General features: G+C 40.1%; 1 protein-coding gene across 1 annotated transcript in view; it reads right to left on the reverse strand.

The window, feature by feature from the left end:
* The window catches only part of ttbk1a (tau tubulin kinase 1a), a 44,713-nt gene that overhangs the window by 14,281 nt on the left and 3,284 nt on the right, over positions 1–27,148 (reverse strand). The window contains 13 exon segments of the mRNA XM_029457196.1: positions 5,026–5,207; positions 6,376–6,716; positions 7,050–7,222; positions 7,479–7,689; positions 8,003–8,157; positions 8,245–8,370; positions 9,159–9,251; positions 9,414–9,479; positions 17,623–17,727; positions 19,727–19,867; positions 20,077–20,150; positions 20,435–20,582; positions 21,494–21,652. Coding sequence (XP_029313056.1) covers positions 5,026–5,207; positions 6,376–6,716; positions 7,050–7,222; positions 7,479–7,689; positions 8,003–8,157; positions 8,245–8,370; positions 9,159–9,251; positions 9,414–9,479; positions 17,623–17,727; positions 19,727–19,867; positions 20,077–20,150; positions 20,435–20,582; positions 21,494–21,601 — 1,923 coding nt within the window. The 5' untranslated portion in view covers positions 21,602–21,652.

A 27,148-nucleotide genomic window follows, 5' to 3' on the forward strand; every position in this document is an offset into this window, starting at 1 on the left:
AATGATTCCACATTTATTCTGCATGAACCCAGCTTTGCATGTTCAGGTTAAATCCTAATGACCCCACACCTTTCCTCTAGCGCCACCATCAGGTCAGAATTTCACAAGAAACACACACACACACACGCACACACACACACACACAAAATAAAAAAAATGAATGTAATGAAATATCCTGATCTCAGGATTACATCTTTAGATTTTAATAACCCTGTAGGGCTGGGCAATATATCGATATCGTTACAGCATGTAAGTGTCTTTACCTGGTCAACCCTACGATGTCGTCATCGAGGTATTTGATCAAACATATTGTGATATTTGATTTTCTCCATATTGCCCAGCCCTACGTCCCTGTAGTGCCCCCTTCAGGACACACCTAACAGCTGCACTGCTGGGTACAACGCCGCGGTTCATATTGTGGCTGTAATGAGCACTGCGGCCTCTAGGGGGCGCTGGCAGCACTTCTTACTCATCACATTTTCATTTATTCTTTCCTAATTGGTCAGGTTTGGTGCTCCATAACAACGTGCTGTTCCTTTGTTTTAAAGCCCGTCCGTTTGTCAGAAGCTTTCAGTTTCAACCGTGTTTCTTTTGTTCAGACACAAACGTTGTTTTAATATTCTTACTTTGTTTCACACAAACTTTCTTTTATTATTTGATATGTTTTATTACCTTCATCTTTAATGTACAGAAAGATCATTTCTTTCTTATCTTAGTAAACCTTATTAGAAAGAAAACCTTATATTTTGGGACTCTGTATACATTTGACAAAACACTCCCTAAATTCTTGAAGGGTTGTCTTTTGTCTCTTCTCACTTTCAGCTCCCAGACACTCATATGTTGTATTTTGTGTGACATGTTGTCGACCAGGTGATCTGAATGTGTTTAGTGAAGTCTGAGCAGCTTGTTGTAAGAACTCAAGACAGTGAATGACGTTAATGTTCATGACACACATTAAGTTTGTGGTTCTCAGAGTTCTCCCAACAACAAACACTCACATTACAGTCGACTCTTACTTATTTTAATTTCCAATAAAGACAGAAATGCATGTTTGCAGTGAGGTCTCTTTGAAGGAGACACATTAACCATAAAACCATCCACACTTTAATAATAGCAGACTCATGATCAACATCATCTCAACACTCGTAGACTATAAAATGAGAAACCTCTTACGGTACAAATCTCAGTAGCAGAATATTCACTGTGAGGTTTATAAAGTTTCTGTTTAGGAAGAATGTTGAAAATGCAAACCCGCCGCATGCTAGACGCTCTTTAAAGCAACTTTTAAAGTGGAAAACAAACAATGCTGGTGGTTGATGAGTAAGAGAAACGTGAATGTTACTGAGAAAGATCTCTTAAAATATATTCAAAGTGCAGGATGTCAGTGCAGGCTGGAGGGTAAACAAAGGAGATCACTGTTTTAATCCGTTTAGTTTACTTTGTTACTAAATCGTTACAAGACAAGGCAACATCCGCCATCTTTGATTGTATAAGACTATTTGCATTGACTTTAATTAAAGGTACCATGTAGGTTTTCTTTGACCACTAGGAGTGCTATGGAGCCGATTGACGGTGGCAGTAATGCCCCAACGAAGACAGTGAAGAAGACGACCGTTAAGTAAACATGAAGGGAAACAATTCAATATTGATTTGCAAATGTTTTTTATGATCTTTGAGCTCAATTGGGACAAACATGGTTAAATAAACGGGGAAGGATCTCAAGGACACACTTGTGTGTTTTGGTGAGAAACACAGAAACGGGCAGCTTTAATGGAGGAAACCTTTCTTAGTCAGGATAAAGGTACAAGTGACTGATTTCATCACAACCCTGATACTGGACTGTGACTCAGGATCGTGATGAACTGTTGAACTGCATGTTTCGTTAAACCCACAAACTGTGGAATGTTTTTCTTAGGCTTCTTTGGACACAGAACACACAAACAATAAGATGTTGAAGTTGATAAAAGTCACTAGAGCTCCAGCACATCACAGCTCTCATTCACAAATATGTTGTACATCATAGAAAAGAGGTTCTTTATCTTTCTTAGAAAAACTTTCGTCAGACAAGAACGTCAATACTGGACGTTTCTGCAAAACCTTGGATACCGCGATACATTTTTGAATGTTCTCCCTTTCTACAAAGCGTGCACATGGCAGCTGCATTATGGTTTGAAGTCCAGGAAAGATTTATGGAAAATAAACTATGGTTAAGGTATGATTAGTGTAAGGGAAAGGTTAATATAAAGGTCTGTTTCAGGACCCAAACTCCAGTCCCCTGCATGACAGACGGACTCGCTACACGCCCGTCCGCCACCCCGACCTCCACACCTTTACTTTGCCTGAACGTCGGCACCAGACACAAATAGTGAGGTGCAGATTCCTGGGATACTGGGCTGCTTTTTATTAACCTGGTTTGTTTACAGAAACCTGAACATACTCATAGAATCACCCAAACTGTGTGTGTGTGTGTGTGTGTGTGTGTGTGTGTGTGTGTGTGTGTGTGTGTGTGTGTGTGTGTGTGTGTGTGTGTTGAGAGTAAAACCAGGTGGTGAAACAGTCACTTTGACTTTTTTTGTCGGAGAACATGAGAAAACACAGCAGAACAACAGAAGATGAAAACATCATCAACATCCTGACACAGAAACATCATGGCTCCAAGGTTGAGTCATACAGGAAGTGCTGTTTCTCATTCACTCCTTCAGAATAAAACAATGGTCCAAAGCAAAAGTCATGAGCAAAAAGCAAAGAGATGGAAAAGATTTCAACTCTGCTCCACAACGAGGAAAAGACGGCAGCACCGCTCACACAGCTGAACTGTTTCGTGTGTCACAGGCCGCAGGAGGAAGAATCAAACCATCATCACTTTAACCAACCGCCCTGAACAGAGACACCTGCCTCATCAACGCTCATTAAAGCACAAGTCAGTCAAACACAGTGAACTTTCCCTTTACCTTTTAAAGTTCAAACTAGAAGTGTTGCCAAACTCACAGACAATTTGATTTAAGAAATAATTCAACATTGTAGGAAGTCGTCGTCTCTTCCGCTCTGACAGATTGATACCACTTTCATGTCTGTACGCTAAATATGAAGCTACGGCCAGCAGCTGGTTAGCTTAGCATAAAGATTGGAAACAGTGTGCTAGCCTGGCTCTGTCTAAAGGTTACACAATCCACCTAAAATTCCACTTTACGATTTACCAAGGAGAGTGGTATCAATCTGAACATCTGTCCTCAGCAGGAACGTTAATATCTGTATTTCTCAAAATGTCAGACGACACCTTTAAGTCCCGCTCTCTCTTCTAGCTAGCTTCTGTTCCACTAGCATCTGTGACTAAGTGTATTTTCTCTCTAAGAAGCTTATGATCCTGAAAAGCAAAGATATAAAACGACATTCAGCAACTGCAGCTCCCATGAGGCTGTGACAGCAGGCCAATCGTTAATAAGACTCATGAGAAACGGTCTCGCTGAATGCTAACAAAATAATCATAATGTGACATTTGTCTTTCCACTAGTGATGTGACACATCTGTGCGGACGCTTCAACACAACAACAATATGAGAATATGGGATTATTCTGGTCAATTTAGATCATTTCATTGATATACTGTCAAATAGAGGCTGAATAAGGGACAGAACTTTGGCTCTCTAATATCTCATGCTACCATGATAGGTAAGTTAATAACACAATATGTCATTCCTCAAATATACTTTAGGTACGCATACTGTGTAGAAACACTGAACTTGCTGTGTGAAAAAAGCAATTTTGAGTAGATTTTGCATGTGAAATAAAGACAATCTGTCAGTGAAGCCTAAGTAAACATACAGTGCTAACAGCTTTAACTTATCTTCATCTGTTCTTTGATACAGTGGCTTTGAAACATTGATATGGCAGCAACGACAGCTTCTATGTCTTCAGTTAAAGACTATAAAGGGAGATGTATGCATGAGATATCCTGCAGTGGAGCAACATGTACTTTAAATATCACATGGAGAATGTCATCACCATCTCTCCCCGCTGAACGTCAGTGCACACTGAACAGAACGACTGCACGTGACAGATGTTCATCACTTACACACCTTTAAAGGACAATTCCAGCATGAGTCCAGATGTTTTGTCGAATGTGAACCGAAGAATCAAAACATCAAACTGTATGTTGATTAGGATCGAATGCATTTAAAAAGTTTATTACTATTGCTCAATGAAGTGAAGGAAACATTTGTATCTAATAGATATCACGATGAAACTCACCCAGTTGATTATTTACATTAAGATAAAGTAAGGTTCAAAAAGTGTTTTTAAAGAAGACATTTTGGATATTTTTCAATTTTTTAAGGAATACAATGTTATATAAATATTATATAAATTAGGCTGTGAATAATATATGAACCAACACCTCTGTGAAAACCTTCAGAACATAGATAGGGATGAAACTGATGCATGTTTTAGGTAAGTGCTACTTAATGGATAGACATTACAGGTGAATAGGGTAATTTAACTAATATATATCATCATGAACCTTCCCCAGATGATTACTTTCATTAAGACAATATTTAATTTGTATTACAAGTTCTGTCAAATGTTATGTTTAAATATGCAAATGAGGTATTATCTAATGCTACATTTTGGTGAATCTAGGAGAAATCTACAGATGCAAATAGACAAAGTTAGTTAAACCCTCCCCAGTATTTATCCTGTAGGTCCAGGACTGAACCTGCAACTTCTCTGTTTCTTTTCTTCCTTGAAACTTAAAGTAAAACGCTGCAGAATCCTTGACACTGATGGTAACCAAAGAAGGGAAATCTGGAATTGAGCTGAACCACCGATCATGCTGGATTTGTCCTTTAAAATGTATGTTGACCGACAGATTAACGAGGTGGAGCAGCTGCTGCAGAGCGCCTCCTTGAGGCAGCGTCTGCTATAACAGCAATCAGCGTGATGAATCTGTATAGCAGCCGTCCACTTCCTCCTCTGTCCGTCAACATCAGAGAGCTGAGCTCCCCTCTGATTGGCTGGCTGGGTCTCTTACCGGTCTTTGAGGTCCAATGGGCTCTGACTCTCTCCGGCGGGGGCGTCCTGACGGCAGCGAGTGACAGGGCGACTGGGCGGGGCTACCGCCGCTCCTCCTAGACGCCTCCTCCTCCGTTAGCGTTAGCATCCCCCGGCTGCTCTCTCTGGTGTGGGTCTTTGGACGAACCACCAGCTCCCCTCCTGCAGGGAAACAAAACGTTAACCAGAGTTACAAGAAACTGAAGCGTGATTTACATTCGAATAAATATTAATGTTATTGTCCCTCTGAGGCGGTTAATGTTGTGTAGTTAATCTTACGGACATTAGTCAGCAGAAAGTAATTTAAGTGCTTTTCCACTATGAACATTTTCAGGATGGTTTGTTGAGATGAAATTAAGGAACAGGAAGAGTCCTGTGTCTTCTACAGATGTAATCAGCTTAATCTCTGTGAGTCCAGTACAAATACACCAGGATGTGCTTAGCATAGTTTAGCAGAAAGACTTGATGTTGTAGAGCTGAACTCCATCAAAAGAAATCCACCTTCCAACAACTCCAGTCGGCCTGATTTACATGTTGTATGATGTTTACTGAAAAGCTGTAGAAATAGAAGTGTAACAAGGACACGTTGTGGTTTTAGCAGCAGTTAGCGCTGGAGCTATTTGTTGACTAATAATCGCTGGGAAATCCTGAACCGCTCCTGAACTCGTAGTGGAGTTGTTGGTTTGATCTCTATACGAACAAACACATTCAACTGAACCAGCTTTCTGCACAAGGGAAAAGTTTGTATTTCAATTAGATAGGAGCTAGGCTATAAATCCACCCTGACCCCAATCTTTGTGCTAAGCTAGGCTAAACAATGTCAATCAAGAACCTCATCAAGGAGCCTTGCTAGTTACGTTACTTGTACTGTAAAATTGCACTTTGTAGGTCTGTCGCACTCTGTAAGAGCAAATACTCCTTCAGAATAAAGTGCTGGGCTGGAAATTTGCTCCACTTTATAATAATGTTTTTTTTCCTCAAAAGGTCGCTGTCAGGCTCTATGTAGAGCAGAGAGGGTATCAACCAAAATGTGTTCATATAAAGATGTTCAAGTACCTGATGTTGGCAGCTTATTTGTGGTCATCTCGGTGAGTTTTATTTGACCGGACAGTTAAAACAAAGACTAATTAGACAAAGTTCTTGCACAGCTGCTGGTGATCAGACAACATTTAGCATGTTGTTGAATGGAGGAAAGGGTTTTGTAGAAAAACAGGTTTTTGTTTCTCATAGTAAGTATCGTTTTGGTATCGGCACCAAAACTAAGGTATCATGTTGGTACTAGTATTGAAAATGATACCCAGCCCTGATGTAAAATGTTTGAAGCTCCTACCTGCGGCCCTGAGCCTCCTCCTCTCCTCCTGCTCCTCCAGGGGTCGTAGCTCCTCGGGCTCCTCGTCAGTGGTTCCTGACGTGGTTGGTTGGAAGTCTCGTAGCTCTGCCTCTTTGTCGATGATCACCCACTCTTTGCTGTCAAAGTCCTCCTCCTCGGCCAGCGGGACGGAGCGGATGAAGGCGTTGCTGTGCGCCTCCTGGTCGACGGACGCCACCGACACCTCCTGACGGCCGCTGGCCAGGCGGTCGCCGCGGCAACAAGGATCAACGGACAGCATCTGAGCCGGCTGGGAGGAGTAGACGTGACGAGACGGAGAGCCGAGGATGTCCATCCTGGACCTGGAGGACACACAGGGGGATGTGACGAGACTGTAACTCTACTGAAGACACTAAAGAGTTCAACTTTGACTTACACAACTGTTTATTCAAATTCATCACCCAAGTCGGTCGAGATAAGTCCTTTCAAGTGTCAACTTCTCGAGGGCGAAGATAAGTCAAGTCTAAAGTCAGTATAGACCTGTCTCAAGTGTCAAGTCTTCAATTGCAAGTCCAAGTCTTTTCAGGGAGTCTCAGTTTCAGTTTCTACCTTTGGAACATGTCAGCAACTTTAAAATCCAAACTAAGTCGAGCTTTAACACGTCATTAAACCTCCTCCAGTGTGTTTTAGATCACCTCTGTCCGTAGGCGTCGGCCCGGCCTTCAGCAGCAGACAGACGGTCAGATTCGGGGCTGTTGACCCGGCGGTACCGTAGAGACCGACCCTGACCTGTCGGTGACTCTGGGATTCCACCTCGATTGGGCGACACTGGACATGCCCCTCGACCTGACTCCTCCTCCTGAGCCCCCTGAAGAAGGACAGGAAGTGATTTTCAGTAAGAATTTAAAGACTTTAGGCAAAAATTCTATAAAGAAAGTTTGTTTTTTTGTGGCCTGAAAGTGTTGTGATGAATGTAAGTCAATACAAAAGTGCGATATTTCCCTCTGAAATGTAGCGGAGTAGAAGTATAAAGCAGCATAAAATGGAATTACTCAAGTAAAGTAAGTGTAAGTGCTTGAGTAAAAACAACGACATGAGTGCGGCTGTTTTGTAAAAGTTAAAACCTTGTTCAGACTGATCCTGAGTCTGTTGCGGTTGAAGTCCGTGTCTTCCCAGGCCTCTCCGGGCTCCCCGGAGTTGGGGACGCCCATCTCCCCGGGGGGCCGGCTGGGCGGTACCGGAGGAGCGTTCTCCTGATCACTGAGATGTTCATCCTGCAGAACGTCGTCGGTGTTCTCCCGCTGGAGATCTCCAGGAACCGACGTGACGATGGCTCTATAGACCCAAAAGATTCCGATATTTCAGAAACCATTTAAAAACTCATTAAATGATTAAAGGTTATTCTGGTGAAGACCATCAAGGCAGCCTTCGGTTGTAGTTCATGTGGGTGTTTTAGCATTTGTTTTTACGCATTTTGTGATATGATTTATGTTATTATGTATGTTATTCTTATAACTTATGTATGTTATATGGATTCAATGATAATATATAACAATAACACCAGCAATAAACCGGAATGATCCTTTAAATGCACAAGGGGTAGGATTTGTTGGTTGAGAGTTAGAGTTGCTGATGGATTGGTTCTTACCCCACCATGGCGGCGGTGGGTCGGGTGTTCTGCTGTGGTTGACTGGAGGCACTGGTCGACAGCGTGACATCAGTTCCTGCCTTCTCCCAATCGAAAGGCTCGTTCTCGGTGATAATTCGTTCCTTCATGCTGTTCTCAAACACCGACATCAGCAGCTGGAACAAAACAACAAGACTCAAGAATCTGAACTAATGTCCAGCTGTTCACACTAAAGCAGAGAGCACACAGCTCATAGGGTGTACCTGGTAGTCTGGTTTGGTGTAGTAGTCCAGGGCCAGGACGTGGTCCAGGAAGATATTAAACTCTGAAGGCATGTGTTTGAGCAGCATCCGATGGTCATAACGCTCTTTAATCTGACCAACTTGTTCCTGGAGAAAACACCAAAAACCACTTTCAGCTGCAGTGAAATAATAAGGATTAATGTACAGTTCTGTCTCCATACGTCCAGTTCTGTCTCCCTCTTCACATTACACAGTCACTTGATTTATTTGTTTGCATAAAATACTAAAGTGTGCCTCACTTTAAAAAAGTCCTTAGAGGACAAAAATGTCAAAAAACTGCCATAAAATGATATATTTTGATATTTCTTTCCACTTTCACTGAGTTAAATCTTTAACCAACTTCAGTCCTGATCATAATGAACATTATTTAGAATGTTAACCCTTTAAATTATACTTTGTTTACATGCCACTGTTACTTTCTGTATACTAAATGCAAGGGGAATGTTTTATAGTGCATAGGGCAAAATGAGAAAATGGCTCAATTTGGTGTAAAATAATATAAATTACAATATTGAAGCCAGAGCTCTAGATTGAAAGCCTGATATAATATAAAGATGATTTGAAGCTGTAATGGTCGTGGGATCAAAAGTTGTGGTTTTAATGGGTTTCAATGTGGACATTTCTGTCATTAAGGGTCTCAGTGTCTGTATTTTGGCTACACAGTTTATTACAGACTTATTATAGGAGGTTGAAGCCAAAAATGTCCTAGTGAGGCACAAGTTAATAATTTTTTCTAAAACATACAATATGGCCTTATTAAAAACGAGTAATAATAGTTATTCTGGTGTTGTTGTTCGCAGTAGTAGTGACTGGTACATGTCCGTGTTGGTAATTATTGTTATTGCTACTGGTTTGTTCAGGTGAAACAGTCTGACCTTATCTTTAATCTTTCGCCATGGCAACTGTCCAACGGCGAACTCCACCAACATGTAAAACAATGACCACAAGTCGTCATGGCGACCCATTTCCTGGAGGAACATGACACAAAAACATTATTAGGATATCATTGGTTAATATCAGTCACTATATAACATTCATGACTCCTGAAGGCTTCAGTGTAATATCTCCGTCCTTCACGATTATCAACAGAGTTATTCATGTGATTCATTGAAGAGAACAAAAACACTGACTTTGTTTTTATGAGCGTTGACTGAAGCGTAGCGGACCGTCCCTCTGAAGCCTGCCACAGTCCTCGGCTGAACCCAAGATGAAGAATAGTTAATCAGCTGTTACACAAACGATCAGAACTTACCACTGACTCTTACATTTCTAAATCACATACTGCTGCTCCATCAAGTTCAAACACAACAAAGAATTAATGAAGTTTGGCATAATTTACTTCCTGTTTACCAAAAACATCTTGTTACCGAACCGACAGAAGAACCAGAGATTAATGTTCTCTTCATGTCTGCTGTTGAAATGTTTATCTTATCAGAAGATTAATGTACTGATCTTGTAAAATAAAAACGGGTGCGCTCGTAAACCTGACCAGCACAACGCCAGTTGGGCGGGTTTTCCACTCCACTTCAATGTGGAACATATTGTAATCGCACTCTTTATACGAACTAATACTCAATTTTCCTATAAAAAGTAAAGTATTGTTGGGGAGTAACTAAGTACATGTAATGGAGCTGGTGAATTAAATTACAAAATAAATGTAATTGTAATCAAATACTGGGAAATCATATGTAATTAAATTACAGTTACAAATCAAAATGTTGTCGATTACATCCGAAAATATTCTTTTCGGTAAAAAGCTTTTATATAACATGATTTATTTTGCTCTCTTCCAATATTAATTAAAGTTATATTAAAACACTTAGAATAATAATGTGACAGTAATCAGTGTTGAGTTTCCCAGTTTAAAACATTTGTTATCGATCACAAACCGTTAGCAAACAAATGTAATAAATGACATTACTTTCATGAAGTAATTAAAATAGTTACGTTACTGATTACATTTTTAACTCATCATCTGTCACCTATTACATTTCAAACGTAGCCTCCCCAGTGCTATAATAATATTGCTCTTGGTGCTCGTGGTATTATGTGTGCCGGATTGAAATGGAGTGGAAACCACGTTTAACCGGCTCGAACCGGATCTGAGCTGGTCGACTCGTGTTTTGGTGCACAGATCATTAAACGCTTCCGTCAGTTATTTCTGTTGGATTCATGTTTCTGGAGTAAACAAAGCAAATCAAAACCAAACTGACAAAGAAATAACCAAATAATGACACAAACACAAACATCAGAGGGTCACGCTGCATCTACGCAGCCTCCGGAGAAACACGGGGGTCATCGGGGTGTTTCCATGGTGATATTATTCATATTTGTGTGGTGAGCAGGACGTGGTGACATGGTTAGGTTCCCATGACAACTGGAGGCACGTCATGGCTGAACGCATGAAATGATCAGTGAGTCATGAAGATGTTGCGTTCCCTTTAATGACGGACGGATGTTTTCAAAGCAGCCCTGTGGAGTTTTTACGTTTCCTAACACGGGACGCCTGTAGATCGGTGGATCAGTGTATCGCACCACCTGCTCGCACACACACGTGTGTCTTTGAGCACAAAGTGTGTCTTTGCCCCAGCCAACCAATTAAGTTGCAGTTCACATCCAGGTTTTGTGAGGTCACAGTGACCTTTGACCTTTAACCACCAAATCAGTCCGAAGAAGTTTTTACGTCATAATGTGTTTTCCTGAGATATCACGAGAATGGGAGGGACGTGAGGTCGCAGTGACTTTGACCTTTGACCTTTGACCACCTAAATCTACTCATCCTGGAGTCCACGTGCTAAGTTTGAAGAGATTCCCTCACGGCCTTCCTTCGTAATCAGGACGAACAAACCCGAAAATATTGCCGCAGCAGAGGCATAACAGCAGCTCCGTTGCTCTAATAGAGGTCAAAATCTCCACGGGCAACCTTTAATATGAATTACATGAATCTTAAATATTAGTTAAGTAAGAAAACATTTATAAATAGGGGGAAGTGTCTGCGCACCGACTGTTTTCTACTGGAGCCTCTGCAGTTAAAATAAAATAAGAAGTTGATGCAGGATTAATATCCCGTTCATCATCATCAATATCATCATCATCATCATCATCATCATGGCTGCCAATTAACTGGGAGGTTTTTGTTTGACTTTCATTGGAACATCTACAGTTCAGTTGCTGTTTGATTGGACGGTGCTTCAGATGTTTTCCCAGCATCTGATTTATACTTTAACTAAAATCTTTACGAGCGACATTAATGGCTGACGTGTGGAGAGAAAACTATGATTGTGTTGTTGCAGATCCTGAACAATGGTTAGGGAGTAATGAACGAGTGGTAAATGTGTTAATAAAGTTCTATTGACAAAGCGTAGTCGTCTAATATTAGCAGCACTTGATGGTGACTAATAGTTATTTTTTCTTTCCAGGTTATAATTCGGCTGGTGATGCGGCTGTGACCCCTCTGTCGCTATAGAAACCACTCACATCCCTGGGTAACCATGGAGATGATGGAGAAACAGGAGGCATGCACGTCAAAATCATAAGTCCAAAGGAACTGTAAGAAAAACAAAAACAACACTGAAACGTAAAAAGGTGAAAATAAAACACGTAAATCACTGATAATAGAGATGATCAATACAGACTGAACAGCATGCACACCAGGCTCTCAGTCTTTTCATATTAAATCACGTATTTCAGTCAAAACAGTCTCAAAAAATCATAAAAAAAAGTTTAAACACTGTATTTTATAAAGTATATGAAATGATAATACAATTCTTGTGACAGGGTGAGGCTTTGAGATTTAAGGGGGCATTTAAAAAAAGGTTTTTACATCTTTTTATATTATTTTAACATCTCTATTTTATTTAATTATTAATAGATTTCGTTTTTTTTACATGTATTGGATGGAAAATATTATTATTATATATTATTATTAATTATATTAATTATAATTGTATTATATAATCAAAATTGTGCTTTTCCAGCACACATGTCATGCCGATAAAGTCTAATTAATTAAATGTAATAACTTGATCCTTTTTAAAAGAGTTCTCAGAAAATGTATAAATAAATGCAGGTATAGAAAAGTGTGAATTGTGACTTTATCTCAGCGTAAGAGATTCAAGAGATTCTGAGAACAAAGAAATAACTGAATGAAAACATTGTTAATGACGAGGAGAGGCCGAGGAAACAGGAGAGGAAGAGGAGCAGATGGAGATCAATATATACATTCTCTCTGGAGAGGATTCGGTTCGGAGCTTTGAAGTAAAAGATCATTTTAAACACACTTATAAGAAGAAAGAAACTCTAAATTGGGACTTTAATCTCAGAATGTGTTCTCATGAATCTGAATTAATCCTAAAAAATAAATTGAAAACATTTTTTTACAGAGTGCTGAACCTACAAAAGAGGAGAAGAAACTAGAAACAAAGTGAGACGCAGGAGGAAGCAGGAGAGAAGAGGAAGGGGTGGAGGCGGAGAGGAAACGTGAGAGGAGAGGGGAGGAGGCGGAGAGAGTCCGTTTTGGAGATTTCTTTTTAAAAAGGTAAAAGAACATTTCAAATAGAGTTCTGAAAACTGAGAAATGTAGTAAAAAATAGAGAGAAATCAGTGAATTGTGACTTTAATCTCAGAACTCATTTCTCATAGATTCTGAATTCTCATAGATTTGAAATGAAACGTCATCTGAAGAAGACGAGGAGACGTGAGGTGAAAACGAGTAAATGACACGAACAGAGAGGCCGTCAGTGTTTCAGCCGTCAGACACAGACGCAGCAGAGCTATTTATTCCATCCACATGATTTATTCATCTGCACGCTAACATCAGGGAGAGAGGTGATCCTGGAGCAGCTGGACACACACACACACACACACGCACACACACACAGAAACTGAACCCTAAACTGCTCCTCCATCGATGTGGATAAGAGACATTATAAAGGAGTCCGTACGACTGATACTGCTGCACCGCACGTCCTACAGAGACGCAGAGCTGTAACATGTCAAAATGTCTCATGTTCAAACTTAAAGTGAACGTATCTACTAACAAGTATTGTGTGTGTATCTACTAACGAGTACTGAGTGTGTATCTACTAACGAGTACTGAGTGTGTATCTACTAACAAGTATTGTGTGTGTATCTACTAACGAGTACTGAGTGTGTATCTACTAACGAGTACTGAGTGTGTATCTACTAACAAGTATTGTGTGTGTATCTACTAACGAGTACTGAGTGTGTATCTACTAACAAGTATTGTGTGTGTATCTACTAACAAGTATTGTGTGTGTATCTACTAACAAGTACTGAGTGTGTAGCCACTAACAAGTACTGAGTGTGTAGCCACTAACAAGTACTGAGTGTGTATCTACTAACAAGTACTGAGTGTGTAGCCACTAACAAGTACTGAGTGTGTATCTACTAACAAGTACTGAGTGTGTAGCCACTAACAAGTACTGTGTGTGTAGCCACTAACAAGTACTGTGTGTGTATCTACTAACAAGTACTGAGTGTGTAGCCACTAACAAGTACTGTGTGTGTATCTACTAACAAGTACTGAGAGTGTATCCACTAACAAGTACTGTGTGTGTAGCCACTAACAAGTACTGTGTGTGTATCTACTAACAAGTACTGAGTGTGTAGCCACTAACAAGTACTGTGTGTGTAGCCACTAACAAGTACTGAGTGTGTATCTACTAACAAGTACTGAGTGTGTAGCCACTAACAAGTACTGTGTGTGTATCTACTAACAAGTACTGAGTGTGTATCTACTAACAAGTACTGAGTGTGTAGCCACTAACAAGTACTGTGTGTGTATCTACTAACAAGTACTGAGTGTGTAGCCACTAACAAGTACTGTGTGTGTAGCCACTAACAAGTACTGAGTGTGTATCTACTAACAAGTACTGTGTGTGTAGCCACTAACAAGTACTGTGTGTGTATCTACTAACAAGTACTGAGTGTGTAGCCACTAACAAGTACTGTGTGTGTAGCCACTAACAAGTACTGAGTGTGTATCTACTAACAAGTACTGAGTGTGTAGCCACTAACAAGTACTGTGTGTGTATCTACTAACAAGTACTGAGTGTGTGTCTACTAACAAGTACTGAGTGTGTATCTACTAACAAGTACTGAGTGTGTATCTACTAACAAGTACTGAGTGTGTATCTACTAACAAGTACTGAGTGTGTATCTACTAACAAGTACTGAGTGTGTATCTACTAACAAGTACTGAGTGTGTATCTACTAACAAGTACTGAGTGTGTATCTACTAACAAGTACTGAGTGTGTATCTACTAACAAGTACTGAGTGTGTATCTACTAACAAGTACTGAGTGTGTATCTACTAACAAGTACTGAGTGTGTATCTACTAACAAGTACTGAGTGTGTATCAAAGATATCTTCTGTGCCATAGAGCTCCATTGTTGTCCAAAGAGCTCATCAGTGAGCCTCACTGCTGCACCGTGAACACACACTTTGACTCAATCCCACACACACACCGTCCTGCTGCACCAAATACATTTACAGTTACTGTCCTAACAAACACAAATTATTATTCATAGATAAAAGTATGTCTTGTATTATCACTATTATTAAATATGATATTATTTTAACATCTCTATTTAATTATCAATACATTTTCTTTTTATCTTTCTTACATTTGATATGTATTGGATATAAATTGTTATCTTGAGTTATCACTATGATCACTTCTTGATGTTATCTGTAGATTAACACTTATTTATATCTGTTATAGTCCATTAACTATAATTATATTCACTATTTTCCCCTTATTTTATAATCAAAATGGTGCTTTGACAAATGTCGTGCCAAAAAAGTCTATTAAATTAAATTAGTTCAGGAAATTGCAGCGTCTCACAGCTGCACATGTTCCTTCATTAAGAACACACTGTAATTTACACACACACACACACACACACCGTCCCGCTGCACCAAATACTCACCAGAGCACCAAATGTAGATTAAAGGTGCTCTGCAGTGTTACACGGATACCAACACTTAAAATGTATCGCCGTTAAAGACGAAACAATACACCATTTTTATTAGTACCTTAAGAATGACAGTGTTTTAATAAAAGTGTTGCATCGACATGCTGTGTGTGTGTGTGTGTGTGTGTGTGTGTGTGTGTGTGTGTGTGTGTGTGTGTGTGTGTGTGTGTGTGTGCACGCTGCAAATACAAGTCTGAGGGTTATGAGTCGAGCTCATACTTATGAAGGTTATACAATGATAACGGAGGCTCCGCCTTCTGAACCTTTCACAATAAAAGCCCGACATATACAATGCATCACTGCTTATGAGAGGGAACTTAAATGAAATCCAGTCATGATATTAAAACATATGAACATATGGTACAATAGTTCACTCCTGTTGTGTTTTGGTCACTTGGGCTGGGTCACTGGGAGTGAAAGTGTTTAAGAGTGAGGCTTTGTTCTGTTTGTGTGTGACATATGTGCAGATGTAGCTATGCACCAGTGTAGGTGATAAAGAAGAACGTTTTTATTATTGATGCTTCAGTAGGAACCAATGGGCTTGGAGCTGAGAGCCACTAACAGGAAGTCAGACAGTATTGAAAGACGGACCATCAAACATTGTTGGTTTCAGTCTGCACATGATAACTAACCTGGTCATGTGACCTGTTAAAGATGTCAACTAGGAGGACTTCCTGTTTGATCAGAGATGATGTCACTCTTTGTGTGTGTGTGTGTGTGTGTGTGTGTGTGTGTGTGTGTGAGAGAGACAAAGAGACAGAGAGAGTACAGCTAAGAGATGATGGAAGGATAATTGGGAAGGAGAGGAAGAGGAGAGGCAGCATGGTGAAGAGTGGGGGAAGGGTAGAACGAGAGAGAGAGGTGATTCCTCTTAGATCATTGGACGGAAGCTGACTCAGCCGTAGAGAGAGAGAGAGAGGGAGCCTGAGGTCTCTCGCCCACTGACGCATGCAGGAGCATCAAATATTCATCTCACTGCTGCAAGAGAAGCAACACAACACTGCAGGAGGAGGAGGAGAGAAAAGGAGGGGAGGAGGGGAGGAGGGGGGGGAAGGAGGAGGAGGAGGAGAAAACAAGAAAGGAAGAGAGCAGGAGGAGGAACAAGACGAGAAAGATGAGGAGTACAGGAGATGAAGAGGAAAGAGAAGAGAGGAAACAAGTTGAGAGGAAAAAACAAAAAAGAATGAGACGAGGAAGAGGAGGAGGAGGAGGAGGAGGAGGAGGAGGAGGATGAGGACGAGGAGGACGAGGAGGACGAGGAGGAGGAGGAGGAGGAGGACGGGGACGAGGTTGACAGTAGCAGCTCATGTACTCGCTGATCTAAAAATATCTCAGAGTTCAGTCTGATAGAGAGACGTCATAAATGAAGGAGAGAAGAAGAGGAGAGCAGCAGCACTGAAACTACAAAGACCAGCAGGCCTCATTACTGACTGGCTTTTCACAATAAAAGCCTTTTCCATTCAAGACTTCAAATGTAGAAAACCCCCTCATGCAGCATCAGGAAACTGCTGTTCTAATAACCGCTCATACAACAATATCTAATCAGTCCTTATTGATCTGTGAATCACTGACACACACACAGGACGTCTGACAGACAACACACACACTCTCCACTGATCTATATATTATGTGCTGCAATGCAGCAAACACACCCTCTGTCTGCTTTTTTTTATTTTTTTTAGCTATTCATAATTCAGTTTATTTTTTTAAGCAGCTTAAAGAATCTGAACCAAAAACACATCAGAGGAAAATAGAGATAAGAGTTTGTTCTCAGGAGGGAAAACATTCAAAACAAATGAAAAAAGGTACAAAAATAAATAAAAACGAAAATAATAAGAAAGAAAGTTTTTTTATTTTTTTATTTTAAGTCAAATGATGATTTAGTCAAATCTTTGTCTTAATATTCCATAACTATGGATGTAATATTAACTACATTTCTTATTTTACTCTCCTTTAAATAGTACAAAAAGAATAACAATAATTAAAAATCATTAATTATAAGATAGTGTTTCGTCTCAAGATGGTTACATTTAGTTTCTCATTTTTATTCCCTTTCCTTTATTTTATTAAATTGTATTCCAGAATATAAAATGGTGATTAGATGCCGGTTCCGACATCAGAATTAAGAAATACAAAGACATTATTATGATAAACTATCTCATAAAGTTAAACATTGTAAATCACAGCTATAAGATAATTATGAGTAATTAAATGTGTATTATTTCTAAATGTTCATCTGTCTCCAGTTCAAGTCTTCCACAGAACAACAACAGGAAGTGATCTGGAATTAGCTTTTAATAAAATGTTTGTTTCAGCACAGATGTCACGAAGGTTTCTTACCGGTCGGACCTCTCCGGTGGTGTTGGTGTACTGCCGCGCCAGACCGAAGTCTAGCATGTAGCACTTCCTGTAGGTGGAGGGAAGCCGGCCCATCGCAAAGTTTGACTGCAGGAACAAAACAAGAGAAACTCGTCAGCTCACCAAGAAACTGCAACTCAGTGATCAACTCAAGAGATCTCCTCATACCGAGCACACAGCTGGATTCACTCTGACGTTCAGGAGTCCTTTAATACTTTGATTTGTTAAGGACGTTGTGCGTGTCGGTGATAACGTCCGGACATCTTTTGTTTAATGGCCGCTGTAAGTTTGTTTCTCCGTTCTAATAATGAACACGATGCTTTTCCCCGCTTCACAAAAAACATTTGTACTTTTTTATCTTTATTTCACCTTGGATGTTTGAGTACATTTTAATTCAAACTTATAAACATTTAATAAAACTTTAATGAAATTTAATGAAATTTAATGAAATTTAATAAAATGTAATGAAATTTAATAAAATTTAATGACATTTAATGAAATTTAATGAAATCTAATGAAATTTAATGAAATTTAATAAAATTTAATGACATTTAATAAAATTTAATGACATTTAATAAAATTTAATGACATTTAATAAAATTTAATGACATTTAATGACATTTAATGAAATTTAATGAAATTTAATAAAATTTAATAAAATTTAATGAAATTTAACGAAATTTAATAAAATTTAATCAAATTTAATGAAATTTAACGAAATTTAATGAAATTTAATGATTATATTTTTTATTTATCGCAACATTTTTACTGATTCAAAATAGATTTAAGGAGTTTTTCCACCACTGTAAAATAAACTAAAAGCAGTTGAAAGACTGCATGTTAGATGATAAACCTAAAACTAAAATAACTTGAATAGAACATTATTAAAGCATCTACATTATATATATATATAATATATATATATATATATATATATATATATATATATATATATATATATATATATATATATATATATATATATATATATATATATATATATACATACAGGGACATTTAAACTCTGTGACAAATATGAAAGAATGAGACACTGAGATGAAAAACACTGCGAGCCAGCGAAGAGAATCTCAACACGTAAAATGTGACGAGGTGTATAATTAATTATAATTATAATTAATGATTTTGATTAGATGTCACCAAACTGATCCGGTGAGTCACATTAACAAGCGTGATGATGATGAAGCAGAGCAGACGGTCTGCAGGTTTGTCTTCCTCCCTTTGACCTTCCTCGTCCACCGTCTCTGTTTGTCCTCCAGCTTTTGTTCCAGCTCTGCTCATGAATATGTAAATCTATTCAGCACGAACATGCTCGACTGTCTTCACGGCTAGTTAGTCTGTTTTTTGTTTTTCACAACTGAGCTTCAAAACTATGAAATATAAAATCAGGCTTTAAAAAAGGTTCGTGTTTTATACTGATGAAAACATGAAACCGTCGTCCAACGCAAATTAATAACACTGAAAACATTTCCTTCATAACTAAAGCAATATTATTATTATTACCAATTTTATTAAAAGGACATAAGCAATCAATGATATAACTTTTTATTTATTAAACAGCAGAAAATAAAATGCGTTTTTTTTTCTGTTCATTTATTAATTTTTCTGCCTTTTTTGGACTTTTCATTAATTATTAATTCAAGTATTTATTTCAAGTATATTAGATATTATTATTTATCGTTTATTAGGTAATATATTATGTCTTTTTCTATGTTTATGTTACGTATGTTTTATGTTCTCCTAACTGTTTTATTCTTTTTCCACAATATGAAAAATGTCTTTGTTACTTTGTTTCTCTGGGTTTGGTTTATAATTTATGCATTTTGATGCATTTTGATGCATTTAAATGCCCAAAACATCCCTTTTTTCCAAATATGTTTCTGATACACGATAACATCTCTACCCTGTTAATTGATGATCACAGAGTTTGTAGCAACAGCCGCTCGTCTCCTCAGATCGAGTGTCTTTGAAATGCTTCAAATCAGCTCCCTCCCTGACTTCACGTGTGAATAACCTCAGAATAAAACAACAACAACAACAACGTGCGTCTTTAAAGGACTCATCGTACCGGTTTGATGTCTCGGTGCAGGAAGCCCACTGAGTGGATGGCTTCGATGGACTCCAGGATCTGCTTCCCGAGCCGCAGGGTGGTGCTCATGGTGAAGGTCCCTCTGGGCTGACTCCTCCGCAGGTCGGCCAGGTTACGCCCCTGCAACAACACGGGGACGGTCGCTTAGAAACGACATAAAGAGAAACTACAGTGGACGTAAACAAGCCGTCACTTCAACACCTACAATCCATGAGCCTTTGTTTTAAGCTTACTGTGAAAACCTCATCAGAGCTGAAGCTGTTTTTATCTCCTTCACAATAATAGCCTTTGTAGGTCGACACGGCCTTCAGGGGTCGGTGTTCACTCACCTGAAGCTGCATCACCACGTAGTTGAACTTGTCGTTTCTCCCGCAGCCAATAAACTTACAGACGTGGTTTTTACCTGGAAAAGAAAAAGGAAAGAGCAGAAGGTCAAATACACTGTCATATATTCTAATGCAACACCTGACACACACTATCCTCAAGTCTCTCCTCTGTTATCAGACAACTTAACATTTCTACGCCTTCAGAAACATTTCAGGATGAACGTCCTACTGAAGCTCGTTAGCATACTCAGCATGCACGAGGTTTAAATATTAGGATTAAATATCTGTGATGTGATGATGGAATAATGCAGTTATTAAAAGAAGATAAGAGTGTTTAAACTGCGTGTCGAAGGTGTCTCACCCTGCAGCTTCTTCAGCACCGCCACCTCCATCTTTAGCACCTGTTTAGGCTGCTGGGCCGACTCCACCTTCAGCGCCACGTTCTCCCGCGTCAGCAGGTCCAAGGCCTCGTAGATCTCCCCGAACCCGCCTCCACCGATCTTCTTCAGCTGGGACACAGGACGCAGGACAGACTCCGGATCAGTTCGGTCTGATAATCTCAGTGTTACAGCGTTAACACTGCAGCTACGAGAGTTTATCAAAGTAAGAGGCCGTCACCAAACAGAAATGTGTTTGGTTTCTCTCCTTTCTATCCCCATTCTCTCCGTCTTCAATGTTCTTCTCTTCCTCTTTTATTCTCCTAAACATTCTTTCCATCTTTGTTTCCCTGTTCATTTCTTTAAACTCTTAATCCCCTTCTCTTTTCTTTTTCTTCCACTTTCAGCTGCAGGATTGAAACTAAGTGAGAGCCACAAACACACGAACAAACTATTTAGGGATTAAAATCCACCCATAATGCAACAGGAAACTTCCCTTCGATCCTATTTCCCTTCTTTCTTTCCTTCCCACCTTCTTCTCTTGTTTTCTATCTTTCCTTCTTTTCAGTACTTCCTCCTTTTATTTAATCTTAGTTCTTAGTTCTTAGTTCTATATATATATATATATATATATATATATATATATATATATATATATGCGCGCTGAACCTCGTTGGTTCAGTGGTTCAGACAGTAAATTGATCAGTGAAGTGCAAACAGCCTGCAGGCTCCATGCTGCGATCTGATTGGCTGAGACAGGAGCTGCATTATATAACTTTTTATTTCAGAATCCAAAAGAAGCTCAAAGCACGACATCCTGGTTTTTTATATGAATTATATGCATACAGAATATTAGACCTTTAACTAGCGGTCACACGTACTTCCAGTCACAGGTTAACTTTGAGTTTATGTTCAGGTGGAGCTGAGACGTTTTAAAAACTCAAATCAGGTGAGATTCAGCTTCTCAACATCATCAAAGGCTTTGACTCTGTAAAGTGAGCTCGGGGAGGTGGGGAGGAGGGGGGGCGGGGGTCCTGACTCACCACTTTCCATCGGTCTTTGACCATGCAGTTCGGCGGCAGGATGTCAGCCTGCTCGGACGTCCCGTTCATGTTGGCGTTGTCCTGGAGGCCGGGGACTAGGCACTGCATCTGCCAGCCAGACAGAACACGAGCAGCTCCCAGCTTAAAAGAGCCATTTATCTGTGAGGGGAGGGGGGAGACAGAGGGAGGGAGGGGAGGCAGAACAGTTACTAAATTAAACACATCATCTTGGTACTGGGAAGCTCCCGGTGTAACCACAGCCCTGTGCAGTCCAGTATAACAACAGGCATTAGAGATGGCTGGCTGCCATTAGAAGCCATTCTTCAGCTGGATCAGGCTACAGGCCGGTGGGGTGGGGGGGAGGGGGTTGGGGGTGTGATGGTATTTGCAGTAACTGGAGCAAATATCATGTGTGCAGAGGAAGCAGCCGGACACTCTGCTCTCATCCTGACTGCTGCGACGGCCCGACGGCCATCAGCTCCACCGAATCATCAGAGATCACAACGCTCTGGTTTCTAATTGACCATCTGAACTAACAACCATCAGCATGGCACAGGAGCACGTCCCAACATGAAGCACCTGGACTACAGGAAGCTGCTCTGAAGAACTACTGGCATTAACTTCACAACATTTCAGTATTACTTTATTATTACTAAGTCGCTTCTTCTCCTTCGAGGGTCAGATGTTCAGATAGACGTAGTTTTAAGAAGATGGTGGATTAAAAGAACTATGAAATGTAGTTACGTTACCTAGTTAGCACAATAACAACGTTTCACATGAACAGCTCCTCCTGGACAAAAGTTCTGGTTTCAGTTACACATCCATCCACCCCAACTTCCTCTTTACGCAGACTTTGTGGCTCTTTATACTACGTCACCTGACCTCCTCCTTTACTCCGGCCATAACTACGCCCACCTGGAGCGTCATATGAAGCGTAGGGCTACTGACCAAACTGCCGTGCTTGATGCCTTGGGATTGAAATATGAAGCTTGCCTGGCTCTGTCTGGTGGCCAGTAACTAAAAACATTTACATTGATGCTACTACTACTACTACTACTACTACTACTACTACTACTACTACTACTACTACTACTACGCCCACTACTGCCTAAAGTTAACAGAATCCACCTTCCTTGTGTATAACTGACAACTAGGTTTTTCTACAGATTAAACTAACATGTATATAATCACAATAATCAAGGAGCTTCAGAGGAGCTGGTCAGTGTTTCTGTTACCTTTGGACACTCTGTATGTTAAGCTAAGCTAACGGTTAGCTGTTTCATAGTTTAAGTACAGACATGAGAGAAATATCAACCTGAACATCGAACTCGGGAGAAAGAGAAGAAGCGGATTTGACTAAATGTTGAATTATTATAGGGTACTGAAGTGTATCTAAGCTAAACTGAAAGTCGTCATTTCCTAATCATTTCTTAGAAAGGGTTTTTTATGTTTTGGTGTTGTATCAGCACATTTTCTAAAGACACCAGGCCTTCCAGTGAAAGGGGTAACGTTGCGCCCTGATTTTGGCCTGGCAGGTCGTCTACACTCCCAAGTGGATTATCTCTCCCAACAAGCTCCATACATGAAATGGTTGGACTGGATGAGTTTGGGTCGAATGTTAGAAACACTTCTGAGATTTGAGTTAAAGGAGCTTGTTGGAGACCAAATAGCCTGGAAGTGAGCTCTGCCTGAGAAGACGACTACAGGGGGACAAAGGGCCTGCACATATTGAAGACCTGAACTCATAGAGGTTGTTGTAAACTTGAATATGTTTTGTGTAAAAAGGCGTTTGGTCAAATTTACAAGTGTTTTTATGATTGGCCCATTTATTGGGCTCATTGCAAAGTTTTGGACACTCATGCAAATAATGTGGCGATTGGTTAAAACTGGGTTAATTATTGCACTGAAGGAGCTATTTAGTCTGAAGCAGACGACCATAAACTCTGTTCCTTCATGCTGAATATGGATTAGTAGTGGAGGATGTGGTGGCCCTGTTAACATCAGCAGGCGGGTTTCTCACTGAGCATCACTCTCTGAAGTTCACCAGTAAGCGCCTGTCTGTCACTTCAGTGCTGTGCAGGTAGTCGACCTGAGCTGAACTGTGCGACTCTGCTCTGATAAAAACATGTCTGCCATGAATGGTCATCAGTTTTCAGTGGATTCGAGGGGAAATCTGAAGTTCAAAGTGATGCATGTCAGTCCCCAAACCATGCTGTTCCGCATGCAATGCCACGGGCCGTCATCAGTGCATGCAGAGCTCAGGCGGACTGCAGATATAATGGAGAGTGTCCGCTGTGTTTCCAGTCAGACCAGCTCTGACAGAGGACTGGACGGACTGGGAAGGAGGGGAGGAGGCTTCTCTGCACCTGCAGTGATACAGCTGTGTTACACAGCAGCAGCAGCAGCAGCAGCAGAAGCAGCAGAAGGACCCTCATCATCATCAGCTGACCAGCGACCAGCAGCTGGGAGTCACTGTAACACTGGAGATGTAGTGAAACCTGCTGCAGGCCTCAACACACTGCTGAGCCGCCATCACTGCACAGGGCGGGACCACAGAGCTTCTCTGAACACACTGCGACAGGAAGCCTAACGACCTGTTGTATTCTTATTGTTGCTCTTTTGTTGCTAATTTGTACACTAGCATAGCATAAGAAAGGTTAGTATGTTATTATTATTATCATTTTTTGGTTTTGTATGGTGTAGTATCTGTACACAGTAGTATAGAAAAATAGTTTTGCATATATATATATATATATATATATATATATATTATCAGTATCCAACCTTTCTACAAAATGACATTCCCAAACAACTAAACTGCATTCTCACTTACGTTCAGAGGGAGAAGTTATCTTCGCACCAACACTACTCGGTTAGGTTTAGTAAAACATTTTGGTTTGGACTAAAACAAGTAAGTTTGTTAAGTTATTTAAGTTAAATCAAAATAACTCATATTGTAATATATTATTAATAGTATATTAACAAATACTGTACTATTACTGTGCAGTATGATATTATAATGTATCATATCTTACTTTTCTGTATCATCTCATATATTGTGATATTGTATATTAACCGACAGTATAGTATTATACAGTGTGTGTATATATATATATATATATATATATATATATATATATATATATACACAGTATAGTAGTAGTATATGATATTGATAATAAACACTGGAGTGTAACATAAGTGTAAAAGAGAGAAACTCTGAGGTCCAGCAGCGTCTCAGCAGCAGATCAGAGTGAAACATCCTGACAGACACTTTCTCTACCTTCAAACCTCAGTCTGCTCTTCTTCATCTTCTTCACCACCTACAAATCTACTAGTCTGTTACTGGGGGGGAGGGGGAGGGGTGATCTGCCAGAAGCCGGGTTTGCATCATTCCAGTTTTGATCTGATGAAGTCAGTCAGAGCTCACCATCGTTCTGAGCTCCCGGAAAACCTGACGGCTTACAACAAATCCTGAGCGGGACAAAACCCTTCCTGTTCCTGTGTTAGCCTACAAGCCAAAACAGAGGGCACAGTTAACCAGGATAGAAGGATGGGAGGACGGCCGACCGCTGCAGCCGTCCGACCTGCACACACAGGCTCCAACAGGGACATCACAGAGGGGCGGAGCATGGAGGGACCTTCAGATCCTCAGACAGCAAATATCACGAACCTCAACCTTTTTCCATTTGAAGCCACGTTCACCAAAACACTTCGAGTTCGCCTGCTGGAATAAACTTTGCTTCCCTGAGGATGAAGTTGAAGGATTTTGGTGACCTCTGAACCTTTCCTCTAGTGCAGTTCCTTATCTGTGTGGCATTTTGTGACAACTCTGCATTATTATTACAATATACAACTTTAAGGTCACGTGTCTGACGCTCCAGCGTTCCCTCCGCCCTCATGTTGCGTGCAGCGGTGCTTGCCTTTCAGAAACAACGCGGTTTGAGCTGAGCTGGCTGCAGCGCACATCGAAGAGGCTTTTGCTAGCGCAGCAAAAAGCTGTTGTGGCGCGGTGCAAGCTAATGGAAATAATGGGTTTCAGAGCACAGTGCTGTTGCGATGTGTCTGAAGCTGTGCCAAACACAGACGTCGTGTGATAATATTCGTCCCGTGCGTGTTTTCGGGTCGTATTTCTTTTCAAGGTTTTTAATTCTGCGTATTTCCCGGTCCATAGTAATCGATTTTAATAAATATACGACAGGCTAGGTTATTACCTGGAAGAAGTAAAAGTTGAATGAATCTTTAAAGAGCCAGAGTCGGACTCTCCTCGACCCACGAGGTTCTGGGCTTGGAGCGGCAACTCGACCTCCGTGCTAAAGATGCTAGCATAGCTAACTAGTTTCTTTGCAGCCGTCCCAACATGGCCAGAGGGACATTCTCCACCTTTACTACACAGGCTATTTATATGGTACGTGGATCGGTAACGTCAGTCCCATATCCGATGAGCGAATTCCGTCAGTATCAAAACCCGACTGATATCGGATCGGTCCCATCTCTAATCCAAAAAACACGTCAAATTCCATTGACATCTATAGGAGGTTTTTTTTCCTCCCAAAAAAGGGCGTGGCTCGCGAAGTACCCGCAGCTGGGGAGCTAACTGCTAACACGTTAGCTGGGAACATGCTAACATTATTCAGTAATAATATCTCTCTGATTGTCTCTGTTTACTCGCTCTGACACGTTGTTTCATTCGATAAAGAGAAAAGAAGCTATTTGTCCCGTTAGCTCGGATGCTAACAGGACAAATAGGCTTCTTTTCTCACAAGCTGTATCAGCACGATGTCCGACCGTCTGCCAGCTGCGTGATACTCTGACAGAGGAGCTTTAATAAAGCTGGACTTCAAACTGAAAGTGTTTTGGTGAATGTGATATCAAATGGAATAATAGAGGATAATAACCACAGAACAGTTTCATATATCAGCAGCTCAGAAACGGCAGCAGAGTCTGAACATAACTGTAAAACAACAAATAAAGAACAAATGTGGAAAAAACAAATGAATACACACAATTACATCAAAGTCTCAAAACATGGAGCTGTTCTTCTATTGTTTGATGGTGTTTAGTTTGTGAATATTTATTTTCTTTCATCATCTGTTGTAATGTTTAAGTTGTGTAAGTTTTTGGCTCAAAAGTTGTTCCATACACTTTAAATCTGCATATTTAACTTCTGATTGATTTACTTCTTCTGCTCTGGTAACAATATTTGTTTCCTCCAAAATAATTTCTCTAATTAATGATTAAAACTTCCAACGTTAAAAATAATGAATGGTGATTAAATAATGAAATCTCAGATCACCAGATAAACATTCGTATCAGAAATTAATACAAAAGTTAAATTAAGTTTTACATTTCTGACTATTTGATTTGCTCTATTGGTTTTAAGTTTGTGAATATTTCCTTATATGAAGATGACGTAAATGTGACTGTAAATCTACATATTTAATCTTTGGTACATCATATTATTTTTGTTCTGCTCTGGTAACAAAAGTGCATTTATTTTTGTAATAATAAAATTACATGAATGATTGTTTCAGAGACACACTTCCGCTCTGGTCCAGGTTTAACCCCCCCCTCCCTCTGTCTCTCTGTCTCTCTCTGCATCACCCATATTGAATCTTTCCTCTCTGCAGTGCACAGTCATGGGTGCTCTGTGCG

This window comes from Cottoperca gobio, chromosome 1 (assembly GCF_900634415.1).
Source record: "Cottoperca gobio chromosome 1, fCotGob3.1, whole genome shotgun sequence".
NCBI lineage: Eukaryota > Metazoa > Chordata > Actinopteri > Perciformes > Bovichtidae > Cottoperca > Cottoperca gobio.